We start from the raw sequence: 15,588 nt of genomic DNA on the forward strand, positions 1-15,588 counted from the left end.
ACAATTTATACAATTAAAGCTTTATCTTGCATATTATCTTGCATAGAATCAAACTGCTCTCACTGCAAACCATCGAGGCTTTTAATTTAGGTCCTTAATAAGGCCACACCTTTGTCTCTAACATATTTTAGGCTGGGCGTTACAACAAATACTACAATGGTTTATTTCACTGATTTCTAATATGCCTTGCTTGTGGAAGGTCAAGAAGTCTTTATTATGTAAGTTGGGTTCACGTTTTTGAGGGTCTGTATTTTTGGAAAACAGTGCATTTACTTCTACTTCCTATCTTAATGTGTTCTTTTCCTTTTAATATACATCTTTTTGGACAAAATGAAGGAACGTCAAAATTATTGACTGTTGGTTGTGCGGAACTACTGTTTGGAGTAATACTGGAAAGAAAGTGAAGGTGAAGTTTGGCCATAAATATTTCAAACTGGAAATATCTGGAACACTGCAAAGAAATGGTAGCTATATGTACTTTGATCTTCAGGTTTCTGAAACAAACGGATCCTTTAACCGTATCAAGGGAAAGTAGTCATAAGCTAGCATGAGTCCTTTGGATAGCTAAGCTGGTTAGTCTAATAAAAGTAAAGCAAAATAGTTGGATTACTCTTTGAAAGGAGACTACAAATACGTTCTGTAGTTGTTACACTGTACTGAGAGAGGAAATTAGATACACTGTGAGAAGAAATGTAGGTCAGTGTGTGATCGTTTCTCTTTTTTCTAGAGAACAGGTTCTGGATAAAATTATCAGGAAAAGTGCCTAAAATACTTGTGTGTTAAAACTTCGCTAGTAAAATTAAGAAAATTTCTGAGCTTTAAAATCTGTGGATCTGTTATTTGTAAATGCTCAAAATCGCTTTTTAACTCCTGCATCAACACATTATTTAGATGGTATATGTGTCCAAGATGATTTGCTAGGGGCATGGATTAGATGTGCATGTGTGACAGCAGTTTTCCAAAAGGAACTTGCTTGCAATATTTGTATTTTTGCACAATTCTGTAATATTTCTGTTCGAATAGTAACAGTGTTCCTTAGAAAGAAACGTTTCATCTATGATTTCAATATTTGTTTTTCTTCACAGGATGCTTAAATGGAAAACTTTCTTTTCTAAGCCATATCTCTGTATTTACTATTCATAGTGATCTCTGTTCATGGCTGAAACATTTGATACACCAAAAAAAAAAAGGCAGTGCAATTGTTGTACCAAACTTCCTTGAACAGTGTTTCTTGGTAAAGGTTTTTTAGAGAGAGTATTTATTTTCTTGTTGTTTTTTTTTAATAGCAAATTCTGAAATTGAAGTGTCTGTGTCTGCAAGAAATGTGAGAAGATTGCTTAGTTTCCAGCGATACCTGAGATCTTCCCGTTTTTTCCGTGGTATCACTGTTCCAAATTCTTCAAACATTTTGGATGATGATTATAATGGACAAGCAAAGGTTGGTTGCTTAATTTTTATCTCTGTTTTATCAAGTTTGTCTTTAAAATGTTTGTTTGCATATAATGATCTCATGTTAAGAGGCAGTGCAAGGAAATACAGTTTTTAAGCATGTATTTTTGTGTTTATGTATGTTTTGTGCATACTTTATATAAAGTCCAGCCAAAGTTATGTGATTTCTGACAAAATCCTTCATCTCCTTCGTGTTTGCTGGGGGAATTTTTACAGCTTACGTGGCTTGCATTTTTTTTTGTTTTTTAAAAAGGTCTAGCGAATCAAGGATGCACCATAATAATTGAAGAAAAAGTGAAGGAAGGAGAATGTATCTGTATTTAAGAAATGTAATGGAACAATTTGGGCAACTTCTTACTCTCCCTCCCCTTTTCCTTTTTAGTCTGATTTGATTAATGACCGTCTGAAGGAGTGACTGACTACTACTGCAAGCTTAATAAAATGTAGTAAATGAAGTTATCAGAAGAATATTACACCAAAATGACTCTTTTTTTATATGCAGTTCTTCAGAAAAGTATGATAGCTGTAATATACTCATGCTATAGTACAGGTAAAGCATGCTGGGAAGACAGGCAATACTAAAAAATTGTTACCAGAATAAAGGGCTAGTGAATTGGTGACAGAGGATGCCGAAGGGGAATGACCAGGCAAAGTTTACAGGTTGTTGAGAGCCCAAAGGCTGTGTGTTCCTACTGATTGTGTATAATACTTTTTGTTAGGAACCCTGACGCAGAAAAGAATAAATATCCTTGTAATACAGCATGTCTGATACTCAGTGTGATCAGGCTGCAGTATAAGAAGAATCTGATAACCTTGAGGATGGATTTAAAAATATACGTGTAATTTAACAGCAGAAATACCTTGTTAATGCTGTTTATTTCTTCTGGTAGCTCAGTTTTAATGGCTGGTGGAGGAAAAACTAGGACATAGCAACAGGATCACAAAACAGCTACTAATTTAATGAGAACATGAGAAACCAAGTATCGATTTTAAAATGTGCTGGACTCTGAGGACTAGAATGTGCTTTGCTCTTCATCCATGTTCATGAAAAAATAGTTTGTGTGGAGTGGCTGTGAAGTGCAATTCCAGTGAGATGCTAAGTGAAAAGCAAGTTTATTAGGAAGAAAGCTTGTTTTATATTCCTAGTAAAAAATCTAGATACTATTTCTTCTGTATGAACAAAAAGGGAAAGAGAGAAAATAAGATAAAGGGCTACTCATGGGTTAACTATTAATGCATTGCAAAAATCTGGAAGAGATTCTGAAACAAAGCATTGGAAGTCATCTTACAGTATTTTGTGATCCATACATCTATTAAAAAGATTACGTGAAATGTCAAGTGTGGGCCTTCGTTAAGATGTCTCAACTTTTTTTGTCTAAACAGAGTTATTCTGTCATACTGCTTCTGTTTATAACCTAATTGTTTTAAAATTGTGTCACTTCTTTTAAGCAAATGACTAAGAGTATGAAGGGGAGATCTCAAACCCATACTGTCAAGACGCTGCTTATATTTCAGTTTTAAAATTTGAGGCACATGTTAAAGTTTTCCAGTAATCAGACAATCATTTTTAATAGTACTTTTTTTATATTGAGATTCTTAAGATTTATATCAGTCTGAAATCTTAAATATTTCCTCTGGGCTATGGGAAGATAGGCATATGCTGAGGAAAACAAAGTTACAGCTTTTGTGTTTTCTTTCAGTGTATGCTGGAGAAGGTTGGAAACTGGAATTTTGATATTTTTCTTTTTGATAGACTGACAAATGGTGAGTTTAGTTTTTCTATTTCACTTGTGTTTTTATCTCTTAGCATAATTTAGCTATTGCTCTTATGTTGTGATGTGATTGCTTGTTCACTCAAAAACACAGATTTCATCAGGTACCATTTTGATTTAATAGCCCTTAATCTAAATTCTAGTTTGCCTTGTCACTCCGTTAAAATGCCATTACTGTCAGTACTGATAATAATCATTGATTTGTAGAAGAGGCCATTGTACTTCGCAGGTGCTGTTTTCTCTTTTTGTACTATAAGTAGTAATTTGATGTAAATTGACAATTAACTTTGCTAATTTAATCTTTTTAAAAAAAATTATGGAATGCTGTTAATTTACGTCTGTGTCCAAAAGGTCAGTTTCACTAAGCAATTATTTTTTGGATAAATTGAATGTTGGGTAGAACAATTTTAATTACTTTAGAAACTATTACTACTCTTTAGTAGACAGCCAGTTACAAAAGAGATTTGTAAATGTGCTGGAAGGGAGAAAGGCTGCTGTAGCGGATAGGGAGAAGTCTTGTATTATAATATGCAGCAATGGAAACTGGATGTTGAATAGAATGGAAGGAGGAGATGAGTCCAACACCAAGGAGACAGGCATGTGTGCCAGTGTGGAAAGCTCTTGGAGCCTGGGCTGTGAATGAAGAGCAGCTGCTGCAGTTCTTTCATCAGTCAAGAGGAGTTGGTAGCAGAGATGCAGTCAGCGTGCTTAAAGTTTGGCAGGAGGAAACAGGAACGAAGTTCCTGAAAGGAAAACATGGCACCAAAAGATAATTTTCTCTGCTGTTTTGTTAAAAGGACGCTTGGCTTAACCTACAGTAAAAGTAGTATCCTCACAGTTTCATTTCATGCAAAGCACGGATATAAAAATGAAAGCAGTGGGGATTCTTACAGATAGGATGTTTATGTAGGTAATTATAAGCTCTGATTAACTGAATGAAAAAAGTTGGGTGCGCAAGCTAAATTGTTTATAAGCATAGTTTATTTCAGATCAGATTACTCCCTTCTGATAAACTAAAGTCCTTCTTTCTATATGGGGCCTTCTCTGTCTGAAATACACTTTTTTTCGGATACCTTTTAATTACTGTCAGTACAGCTTCTATTGCGGGAGCCTTTCTATATTATCCTCTTTGCATTTTAATTTAGTCATTTTAGGAGAACATTTTGAACAGGCAGTCTTGTTCTTGAAAGTTTTTAAGAGGAGAATGCTGTATGCAAAGCTTCGGTGGATGAGCTGCCCTGGACGAGCCTGTGAGAACTACGCTACTCAGTAAATGTTCTTTGAAGAATTGTTTATCTTACTGTGAGGAAGTGGCATACACGTGTCAAGCCTAGTAATAAGCTAGATTTAGCAGACATTTTTGTCTTTTTGTACCTCAGTTTCTGCCCATGCTACATTCCCTAATTCCTGCTAAATGAAGATTGTCAGAGTAAGTGTACCAGAACTAGGTAATCCATCATTACGTATTGTTTGCAGAGTAAATACAAATAATCTGCAAGCTGTTTCAAGTAAACAGTAAGCATGCAGGTTATTTCCCTGGCTCGTACAGTTCTGTTTGTTTTATCACTGCAAGTGATTGTAATATTATAGCTATGAGTAGGCAAAGTACATTGTAAGCTTGTAATAGTATGCATTTCCTAGAGAAATGTAAACATTTTTTCTTTGGTTTTTGGGTTGAGTAAGGAGTAGCTTCACAAAAAGAAAAGACACAAGATTGCATATGTGCAGTGTACACGAATTGACAGTGTTGACTGGCTTTTATGTTTGCCTGACTGTTCTTGTATTCCTTTTAAACCTGTGTGTCCGTTTATAAAAATCGTGATGCGACGTACCACAAAACTGAATACTGCTTTAACAGATTTGCACGTTGAAATTTTTTGCTTTTTTAATGTTTGGTAATATTTTCCTCTTACCAGCTGATTTGGTGATTGCTACAGGAGATAGCTGATGGAATCTTGTTATGCAATAAAATTTAAGTATTTACCTTAAGTTGGTTTAGAGAAATCTGCTTGTGTAATTTTTGTCACCAATTTGTTTGAAATACATTTCTTGTGAAAGTCACTGATTTCATGACTTCCAATGAATTAGTATTTTCATCTTATTTTTAGGAAACAGTCTAGTCAGCTTAACCTTTCATCTGTTTAATCTTCATGGACTAATTGAACACTTCCAGTTAGATACGATGAAACTTCGTAGATTTTTGGGTAAATACAGCTTTTTATTATGATGAATATTGCTGTTTATCCACATTTTTATACTTTAATTGAAGTGCTGGTTATAGTTTAGTAATAAGGTTTGAAGAGTACTGATCCAGTCCAGATTGTACAGTCATTTGAAGTACATTGACTGAGAGAAAATCTCTCAAAGTTTCTGTGAGTATAGAAATCTGTTAAAATCAAGCAAGTATTGACAAGTTGAGTAGCTTCATAGCAGATGCTGTGTTGTATTTGTTAAATCTAAATCATCAGGAATATATGTGAATTCATTCATGTGGCATTTTTATTGAGAAAGGATAGACTGTTCCTTTCTTTGGTTTGATCTTCAGTCAGGTTTTAGTCTTCATTTCTGAAGTTCTCAATATAGTTTCCTAACAATGCTGATCATACCCATGTTGGCAATACCTAACAGTGCCAATTCGATGCTGTCTCTTGCTTGTTCAAGCCCTTGTACAAATATTCACTGTACTGCAGACATACTGCCTCCAGGGACAGAGTACGAGACAACGTTACGAGGACGTTTGGGCCTGTGGCAGTGCAGTGCTTCAGTAGGAAGATCTGTAAATACGAAGTGGAGTATTCAAACCAAGCGGTACTTCCACTTGACAGCTGAAGGAGCTGTCTTTTTGCATCCTCATGGCCCAGACACAGACCCTGGTGTGAGGTGTCCTTCACTCGGTTCTTGTGTGATGGTACTTTTATTTAATTTGGTGGAGTGGGATGCTGATTTTTAACTGAGCAGGAGAAAGAGGTTTCAGGTCCCTCTTAGCAGGCTTTCACGGCTTCAGAGAAAACAATATTGTGGTTCCAAAGCTCGTCATTTAACGAGAAGAGAAACCACATTCAGAAGGCTTTTCTCCCCTTTCAAGTAAGGGAATACTTTTGTTCTCATCGCTGAATTCTCTTTCTACTTCATAAATTTTATCGGTTCTGTCATGACTTTACTGTTGTTTTAAAGTGGACTCAACTCCTCCCAGTTCCAAAAAAATAGAGCAGCTGACCTTGGGAATTGATATATTGCAGTGTGAAGAAAGCGGTTGTAGAAATCTGGTCTTAAGCTGCTCACGTTGTAACTGTGTTTTGTCTTTGTCACCTTGCTTGCCTCCTGGTTAGCTGAGATTTAGCAAAAGATTATTTTACTTAAAACAGACTGTGGAAGAAGGCAAATTTTTATTCTATCATGGAAATTCACCACCTTCCTGTTTTTGTTGATGCCTTCTACTTAACAGCAGTAACAAAAACGTTTCTTAGCTCTGTCCCTGCCCATCTGTGCAATCAAGCAACCTTTCTTCCAAATACAGCTCATTAGCATGAACCTAAATCATTCTTTTGCTACCTTTTATACCTTGTTCCAAAGCAATCTGAAGGTCAAATTCCAGAAGATTAAGACAGTTCAAGTGTTCCCTGGTGCCACACTAAATCCACTTCAAGAACTTATTGGGATTTTTTTAATAATGAGAGAAATCTAAATTTAGTCCTTGATGGGATCTTAACATTTCATTTCTGTGTGTGTATATATATATTACATATCTATATGTGTATATATCTATACACACATGGTCTTTCTGTGATTTCCAAAAGTTACCTGGAGATCTGTCATCTTCTGTTTGTTCTCAATTTCTTATTCCGGACTCAGAGAGAGAAAATATAAGGTACTACATGCCTGGAAACATATGGTTGAAGTGCCATTCTAATTCTGGCAAACCAGAATCAAAATACTATCCTAGGTCTACTTTCTTGAAGTAAGTTAGGAAAATTGTGGACTATAAGTAAACAGGACCAGCTTATGAATCCATAAAATTCGAGGAGTAAGCCAAGGACCTCTTCAGTCATGCAGTGAACATAAAAAATACGTGAAAGGGAGTTCTACCTCAGGTTAATGGAGTGCAAAGATGCTTTTCTTTATTATTGTCCATATGAGGTGTCAACTATGCATTGGATGCTCTTGAGATCACACAATGGTTACAGTACTTTAACTTTTCATGAGCCACAAATCTTCAGAAATACCACGGCAGTAATACTTTAATATTACAGTCAATTACATGGACGGTGCTGGCTTGTAAACTGAGTAGGAAAAGAGATTTGGATGGGAATGGCAGACTGTAGTCAGCCAGGAAAATGTTCTTTCAAAGTTTACTTGAAAGAACTAATGCATCATCAGGCAAAACTCTGCAATTTAGAATATAATTTGATTGCTGTACTTCAGATCTTCTCTCCCTCCATCCCTTTAAACGTTACAGTTCTTGTACTCTAAAGGACATCCACATTAGCTTAACTACATAAAATATTCTACTTGCAGTGCTGAAAGACAGGAAGATGGAGGAGAGTAGCAAAGCAAGGAAGAAATTAAATAGGAAATAGTAAATCTAGGAGTGGTTAATCAGACCATGGTCTAAATTAAATTATTTTCTAAACTGTACATAGGCTTAAATTTATTTGAGTGAAAGTATGAGAAAATGCCTAAACCATGTAGAGGTGTCTTCCCACAACTGCTTCCTGAAGGAGAAAGAAAAGCACTTAATATGACAATAAAACGCTGCCTAATTCCTCTGCTTTGAAGGCATGATATTAAGCCATCCTGATGCTCCATTTAATAGTATCTTCATTTTGTATTCCAGGTTGCCTCAACATTCAGGCAGGCTAGGTTTTCAAAGGGAGACTTTCCTGGAAAGTTCTTAAAGTCAAAGTATCTCAGATAATATACTGACTTCAAGTTGTATAATTTTTGCTCTGAGATGACTTTACATGTAGTTGATTTCTTTTAGAAAATACAGTTTGCTCACATAAAAATCTTTTATACTTAGGTGTTAGTTCAACTGACAATTTATTGACTTTGACACTTTTATGTATGTGTAACCTGTGATATTGCATATTTCTGTGTCTAACAAGGACATAAAATGGTACTTGAAAAAATTGCTATTTTATTTAAATTTGGATATTTGTTATTTTCCTGCAGTTATGGTTCAAGAAGATTATCACAGTCAAAATCCTTATCATAATGCAGTTCATGCTGCTGATGTGACTCAGGCCATGCACTGTTATTTACAAGAGCCTAAGGTAAGGGAGCATTCTCGATTTTACATCACATGTAAATATAGTAATATATTTATTTCTGCATGTGTATAAGTGGTTTGTGTGCACATACACGCGTGTATTGCATGTGCACATACACTCCTTTTAAAGCAAAAAAAAAAAAGCAACAACAGCCTCTTTCCCTCAAACCCAAAACCCACTTTTTGAACAGGTGGTGGAACAGGAGGACAAAAGGAGCAGAGGGGAAGATCTCCGTGTTGCTGAGGCTGTGTTTTCACACTTAGTAGTGTGCTTTTCTTTTTTTTTTTTTCTTTTGAGCTGGCATTGTCTTTTGTGTGACTTCATTGTGAACCAGATGAGCAAATTGATTAAGTTTGCAGCTGTTTAGCATAGAGCTGTGCCCAAAGACATTTACATAGAATTGCAGCCTGAGTCAGAGCTGGCAATAATAAACTGTGTATTCATGGTTTTTTTTTACCTTTTTTTTTTCCACTCTAGAAACTACTGTTACTCTTGTTTGGCTCATCTTTGGTGTTAATGAATAATATGCTTCTGCTAAAGGCACATCATAGCAAGATATCAAGAGTATGCTTTTGCTTCCTTTTAGGAAAAGCAAAGAAGGAAAACATGCAGTGTGACAGACCTCAAGGAGCTGAGCTAGTTCAGGGTTTGCTCCGTATTACTTGGTCTGCTGGCAGTCTGTTGTAAACGAGTTAGACAATTTCAGGGATAAATCATAAAATCACAGAATGGCTTGGGTTGGAAGGGACCTCAAAGATCATCTAGTACCAAACACCCCTGCCATGGGCAGGGATGGCACACACCAGACCAGGTTGCCCAGGGCCTCATCCAACCTGGCCTTGAACACCTCCAGGGATGGGGCATCTACAACCTCACTGGGAACCCTGTTCCAGGGCCTCACAACCTTCTGAGTGAAGAATTTCCTCCTAACCTCTAATATAAATATTCCCTCTTTTAGTTTAAAACCTTCCAACCTTGTCCTGTCGCTATCTGACTGAGCAAATAGTCCCTCTCCATCCTTTTTATAAGCCTCCTTTAAGTATTGAAAAGCTGCAATGAGGTCACCCCAGAGCCTTCTCTTCTCCAGGCAGAACAGCCCCAGCTTTCTCAGCCTTTCTCCATAGGAGAGGTGCTCCAGCCCTCTGAGCGTGTTCATGGCCCTCCTTGGACCTGCTCTAACAGCTCCACATCCTTCTGGTGCTGGGACCCCAGACCTGGATGCAGCACTCAAGGTGGGGCCTCAAGAAGGCAGAGCAGAGGGGGACAATCCCCTCCCTCGCCCTGCTGCCCACCCCTCTGGTGATGCAGCCCAGGATGCAGTTGGCCTTCTGGGCTGCAAGCACACACTGCTGGCTCATGTCGAGCTTTTTGTCCACCAGAACCCCCAAGTCCTTCTCTGCAGGGCTGCTCTCAGTGAGTTCTTCTCCCCGTCTGTGCTCTTGTCCAGGCTTGCCCCAACTCAGGTGCAGCACCTTGCACTTGGACTTGTTGAACCTCATTAGGTTCTTGTGGGTCCCAGGTCTCCAGCCTGTCCAGGTCCCTTTGGATTTCATCCCTTCCTTCTGTTGTATCGACTGCACCACTCAGCTTGGTGTCATCTGCAAACTTGCTGAGGGTACGCAATCCTCAGCAATAAATCCTGTCCTTTTTATTAAATCAATGCAAACTGTAGTACTCTGTAGCCAGAGTGAGATAAGGTATTTATCTTGATGCCAATTATCACTAGTTTGGTATTCTCTTGAAAACAATGCCTCTTTATTCTGTTTCTGAAGTAAAAACAAATAAGTGCTGGTTCCAGGGACATTTTTAGAGGCTCTTTACCCACTCCCACTGTTTCTCAGTGTTGCTCTCAGATCAGTTGTTGGGGCAGTGAGACAGGTCACAGAACTGATGCGTATCAGTTATATTTATGGCATGCAGTTTGGAGTCTGTGAGCATTTATTATTTAATACTCATGATGAAAGTTTTGTAATGCTTCTGGTAGAAGTATGGACTTTTCTGAAACATACATAGCTACTGGTTCTGTTGTACCCAAATGCATTGTAAACCTATGAGGCGTGATAGACGGCAAATGCAAAAGGGAATAAAAACTCCTGTCCTCGCAGGGGGTTTGCTGCACTTCATTTTTGTACAGGTCATACTATCCTCTGTTTGAATGCAAGCTAGACATTGATACTGAGTTTAACCCAAACTTCCCAACCAGAAGTAGTAGCGGGAAGAGTATCTAAGAACAGTGAAAAGAAGACTATGCAGTCGCATGCTGAGTTAATTAATTAACATGCACGTGCTTCTAGAAAATGTTTATCTTCAGCAGACTTTCTTCCTTCAGTTCTTTTCCCAGTAGGCTTTGAAATAAAATTGTGCAAAAGAGTAGAAATCTGCTCTGAATGGTTCTTAAGGCTTCTAAAGTGTTAGCTGCTTCTTTCTAAGGTGACAGTATTTTTTTAAAATATAGAATGTATTTAAAGCAGTCTCTGTGCATACAGACAGACTGGGTAAATGAGAGAAAGCTCGCTTTAAGAATTTGCTGCTTTTAACAGGATCTGTTTAGAAATAGCAATTCATTGCCAACCAGAAAGTACCGTTTTCTGTGCCAGCATTTTCTGACTGAACCTTGACATTCAGAAAGAAGAGTGCTTAAACCATTGAAATTTTTGTAGCTTTTTTCCCCCTACAAAATACTTGGGAATCAGTGGAATCTTGGGTTTACATCATTAAATTTCCTCAGAATTCCTATTTGCTTTTAATTACTAAAAAGAAAACCAAAAATGTGACACCTGTGCACCTATTTTAGGGGGTTATGCTTGCACTGTTGACAGAATTACATTTGTTGTTATCTTACAGCTTTCCCAATCCTTAACTCCATGGGATGTTCTGCTCAGTTTAATTGCAGCTGCCACACATGATTTGGATCACCCAGGCGTTAATCAACCTTTCCTAATTAAAACAAACCATTACTTAGCAACTTTGTATAAGGTAAGGAGAAAATTGGTTGTTTTGTGAAAAACAGATTTGGAGAGTTCCTGAGGAGTAGAGACAAGGAATATAAATTGTGATGTCTTTAGCTAGTTGTAGGTGTGAATTTGAGAGTGTTTCCATGCCACTGGGATAAAAATGTGCAAGCTATCAAAGTATTCAGGATGTGAGAGTTCTAATCCCCTTCAAAACCAACCAACCAAACCTCCCTCTGTGGTACAGCTCTTAGTGTGAAGCTATTCAATCCTTTTAAGACCTAAAGTCATTGACATCTGTGATACCACTTTCATTTGCAGAATACCTCAGTACTGGAGAACCATCACTGGAGATCAGCAGTGGGGTTGCTGAGAGAGTCTGGTTTATTTGCACATATGTCATTGGAAAACAGGTATGGTTTATACAAAATAATATAGATCAGTTTAAGATGCAAGTAAGCCATCACTTAAGAAAGAATAAAATATTGCATGGCAGTTCATAATTTACATTTTGCATTCAGATCTATTTTAAGAATTATCAGATACCATGCTACTGGAGTAGGGGATTTCATGGTGCAATGTTAGATTTGGAAAACAACATCTACTGTGAGCACACTATAGAGATGCGTTCGTGTAGTTAAGCACCTGTTTACATTAATTTATATTAAACCTGGCAGCCTTTTCTCATTCTGTCACTGCAATTGCAGTTCAAAATAGACCTTTTTCACCTACTTTAGCAATCAATACACATTAAACAATTTGTGCATGTTTAAGGAAAAACAAACAAAAAAGCTAAAAACTGTTTTCATCTTTCTGAAAGCTGCTGATGAAATGTTCTGATATTTCTATGGTTGTTGTAGGAAGAGAAATTAAAAAAAGAAACCATCCTGTGAAAATACTGATCAGTAAGCTTGTGACTTGAATTTGTATTATAATGAATATGATAAGGAAGACATGTAAATGTAGTGATGGCTGCTATTCTTAATTGCTATGCTGTCTGAATGCTCGGTATCGCTAATTACTACAGGCAGCTGATGGAAAGCCAGATAGGTGATCTCATTCTTGCCACAGACATCAGTCAGCAAAATGAGTATCTGTCCATGTTCCGATCCCACTTGGATAGAGGAGACCTATGCTTAGAGGACGCAAACCATCGTCACTTCATTTTACAGGTGACCTTTTTTTGCTAATATTTTTGAAAATATGATTTTAACTAGAAAAAAAATAAAGTGGTAAATACTACTAGTTCTAGGCTATATTTTTACTTTCAAAATGAAGTAGAAATAGCCTTAGTCATTTTGTTTCATTGCAAAAAGCTTGTTCCCTCCACTTCTCTCCCTCTCTCCCATTACTTCTCCCAAGTGATTTCACATGTTGGTAGGTAACTTGGATGTACTAAACTAAGGAGAAATACATCTTCAAGACAAGAATTAGTTCTTCTGGTGACTCTAGTGTAGTCTCAGTACCATGAAATGCTTTCTCAGAATGTATTTCAGGGAAAAAAAAGAAAAAAAGCGCTATTGTTGTGAATCAGCTTCATAGCATCAGCTTCAACTTCATAGAAAATTTTATGACTAGGTTCATTGTGTGGACTGTAAGAGAAAATGGACAGATGAGAAGTTCTTTCCTGTGCGAACTATTAATAAATATGTGAACTTCAGAGCTAGAAATGCAAAATCCTGTTTGCTTTTACTGAAGTTTCTTTTTCTGAATTCGTTGCTGTCTCCTGTATTACTGAATAAACTAAGTGTAGTGCCCCTGAAATACTTTGACTTGACTCAATTTTCCTATTGCTCAGAAATGATAATGAGATCTGATAGTTTCCTGAGTGTTTTTTAAGTATGATTATGGAACATAAACTTGAGGGAAGCACAAATGGTAGGTAGGTTTGTTATTGACAAAACTTAAAATATCTGCTGCCAGGAATTAGATAATTAAGGATGTTGCTGTTGGAGAGACGGGGTAAGCAGGATGACCTAACAGTGCGTATTCCTTTACTAGATGGCTTTGAAGTGTGCTGATATTTGTAACCCATGTCGGACTTGGGAGCTGAGTAAGCAGTGGAGTGAAAAAGTAACAGAGGAGTTCTTCCATCAAGGCAAGTAACAGTAGAAGTATCTGTTAGTTCATAATGTATTTATATTGCGGAGAGAGCAATCGTGAGTCATAGCTGCCTGCAAATAAATAGTGATTTATATTTAGTACTAATAGAGATTTACAGTACAGTGTGGGATTTTCTTCTTTACTGGGTTGTATTTCTTGCAAATGGTTCGTGGAAATAAAACCTGGTGAAAAATCTGCTTAGAATCTGAATGTGGAATGACTGGCCCAATAGATCCTTCAGATGGGAAGGTGCTTCAGATAAGTAATTAGGTTCCATTTACGTGTTCCTAGTAAATTGTGAAATATATTCTTGCCAGATATTCAATATTTAAAATTTATTTGGATGTGAGGACCTGTTGGTACGCAGGAACAACTAGGAAGGAGATTTTTAGTCATGTAAGTAGCAGTAACTATGTGATAAGCAGCTAATAAAGCTTTTAGTTGACAAGTGGAACAAATTAATTTTGCCCATTATTATTGAATTCTTTTAATAATGAAAACTGAGCTTCTTTTTTTTGAAGGCTAGTTTAGCTGCCTTGATTTGAGAAATGCTGGTTTGCATAGATAAGAAAAATGGAGAACTGACTTTTATTTGGTGCTAAGCATGTGAAACTTATTACTAGATGGAGATTACGTGGAAGTAGAACCATAAATTCTCTTCAGTGAGAAATTTGTGAAGGCTAAAGCAAGAGAAACTCAATTTGTTGTTTCTACAGCAATGCAGGAGTTTTTGCAAGGAAGTATGTTAATCCGTCAGGAAACCTCTGATGTTTTTCTTGAATTACTGCTTGTGTGATCAAAATACACAGTATTGGACCTGATGACTTAACAGTTGTATTATACTCTTACTTCTTTAGGAGATATTGAAAAAAAATATCACTTGGGTGTGAGTCCACTTTGTGACCGACAGACAGAAACTATTGCCAACATCCAGATTGGTAACTGCAATTCACTTTATTTCAGTAGATTCCTTTCAGGATGTGTATCAAAGAACATCTCTTTTCCATATGTTTCCTGGAAGCTGTACCTGGTCTCTCTGTGTAGCAGCACTTCTTTACAACAAACTTCTTTTTTTTTTTTTGCTTCTGATTTGTTTAATTTGCTATACCATTTCTCCCTTCAGTGTAGTATTTACGAAATGTTCTGTACAGTCCCGGAGACTGAGGTCGCTGTTTCCTCACAGAACGAACGGGGAGAGCATGGGAGGCAGCTCTGTTACTTTTCCTGTGCTGCTGCCCAGTCGTTTCCTAATCTGGGCTGGCCAGTTTGAGAAGAGGAGTTTTTCACCTTGCCCGTGCAGTGGCTGGTGCCTTTTGAGGTTGCTGCAAAACAATTCCAGCGCTCTGGTGTTTGCTTTCTGGAATGCCAGCATTCATTTTAAATACAGCCTTACCTAGGGTGGTGGACAGGGATTTGATGGAGAAACGTGAAAAGCCATTACGGTATTTTTTGCTGTCTTTAGCTGAATTTGAAATAGCTGAAGGGCTTACTTTTTTTTCGTATTTGTTTTAATGAAGTTGTTTATGTAGATTGAATAGGACTCAGTTAAAAATAGTAAAGAGAACAATAAATTTAACCACAAATATACTGTGAAGGAGTGCTTGAAGTTAATTAAAGATTAAAAAAACGTTTGATCAGCTGCACTGCTTTGATATATAATGTTAGAGAATTATACGTTTTTGTAATTGACAGATCTAAGCAAGCCCAGTTTGGTAGGCTTACCATTCAATTTTTGGTTCACAGAAATCAGATACTATAAATAGCTGCACATACACATATGCACAAACACAAATGTAAATGTTTATCTGTTGGTGTTTTGTGTCCTTTTTGTTTAAAAATTTGGCTAATTGTATTTTTCAGTATTTTTAATCAGCTTAATATTGTGAAAAGAACCCAGGTTTTCATTTTATTTATTTTTTTCCCTGTGTAATATAGCTCAGATAATCTAAGGGGCAATTTCTTAGAAAACCTACGTGTCTAAATGAAAGATTTGTGTAGTTTTTGTGACTTAGTTACTGAAGCTTAGATTCCCTCCCCCCAACC

The 15,588-nt window shown here is 37.0% G+C and overlaps 1 protein-coding gene across 4 annotated transcripts in view; it reads left to right on the forward strand.

Moving 5' to 3' along the window:
• The window catches only part of PDE7A (phosphodiesterase 7A), an 82,070-nt gene that overhangs the window by 61,570 nt on the left and 4,912 nt on the right, over positions 1–15,588 (forward strand). For 3 of the 4 annotated variants that reach the window (XM_083823006.1, XM_083823007.1, XM_083823009.1), the window contains 9 exons: positions 1,287–1,438; positions 3,150–3,213; positions 5,330–5,425; positions 8,394–8,494; positions 11,336–11,467; positions 11,764–11,855; positions 12,470–12,614; positions 13,444–13,540; positions 14,403–14,483. In XM_083823006.1, coding sequence (XP_083679132.1) covers positions 1,287–1,438; positions 3,150–3,213; positions 5,330–5,425; positions 8,394–8,494; positions 11,336–11,467; positions 11,764–11,855; positions 12,470–12,614; positions 13,444–13,540; positions 14,403–14,483 — 960 coding nt within the window. The remainder of the gene's footprint in view (positions 1–1,286; positions 1,439–3,149; positions 3,214–5,329; positions 5,426–8,393; positions 8,495–11,335; positions 11,468–11,763; positions 11,856–12,469; positions 12,615–13,443; positions 13,541–14,402; positions 14,484–15,588) is intronic. The other variant, XM_083823008.1, reaches the window with a different exon arrangement.

This window comes from Anser anser (genome assembly GCF_964211835.1).
Source record: "Anser anser genome assembly, chromosome: 2".
NCBI lineage: Eukaryota > Metazoa > Chordata > Aves > Anseriformes > Anatidae > Anser > Anser anser.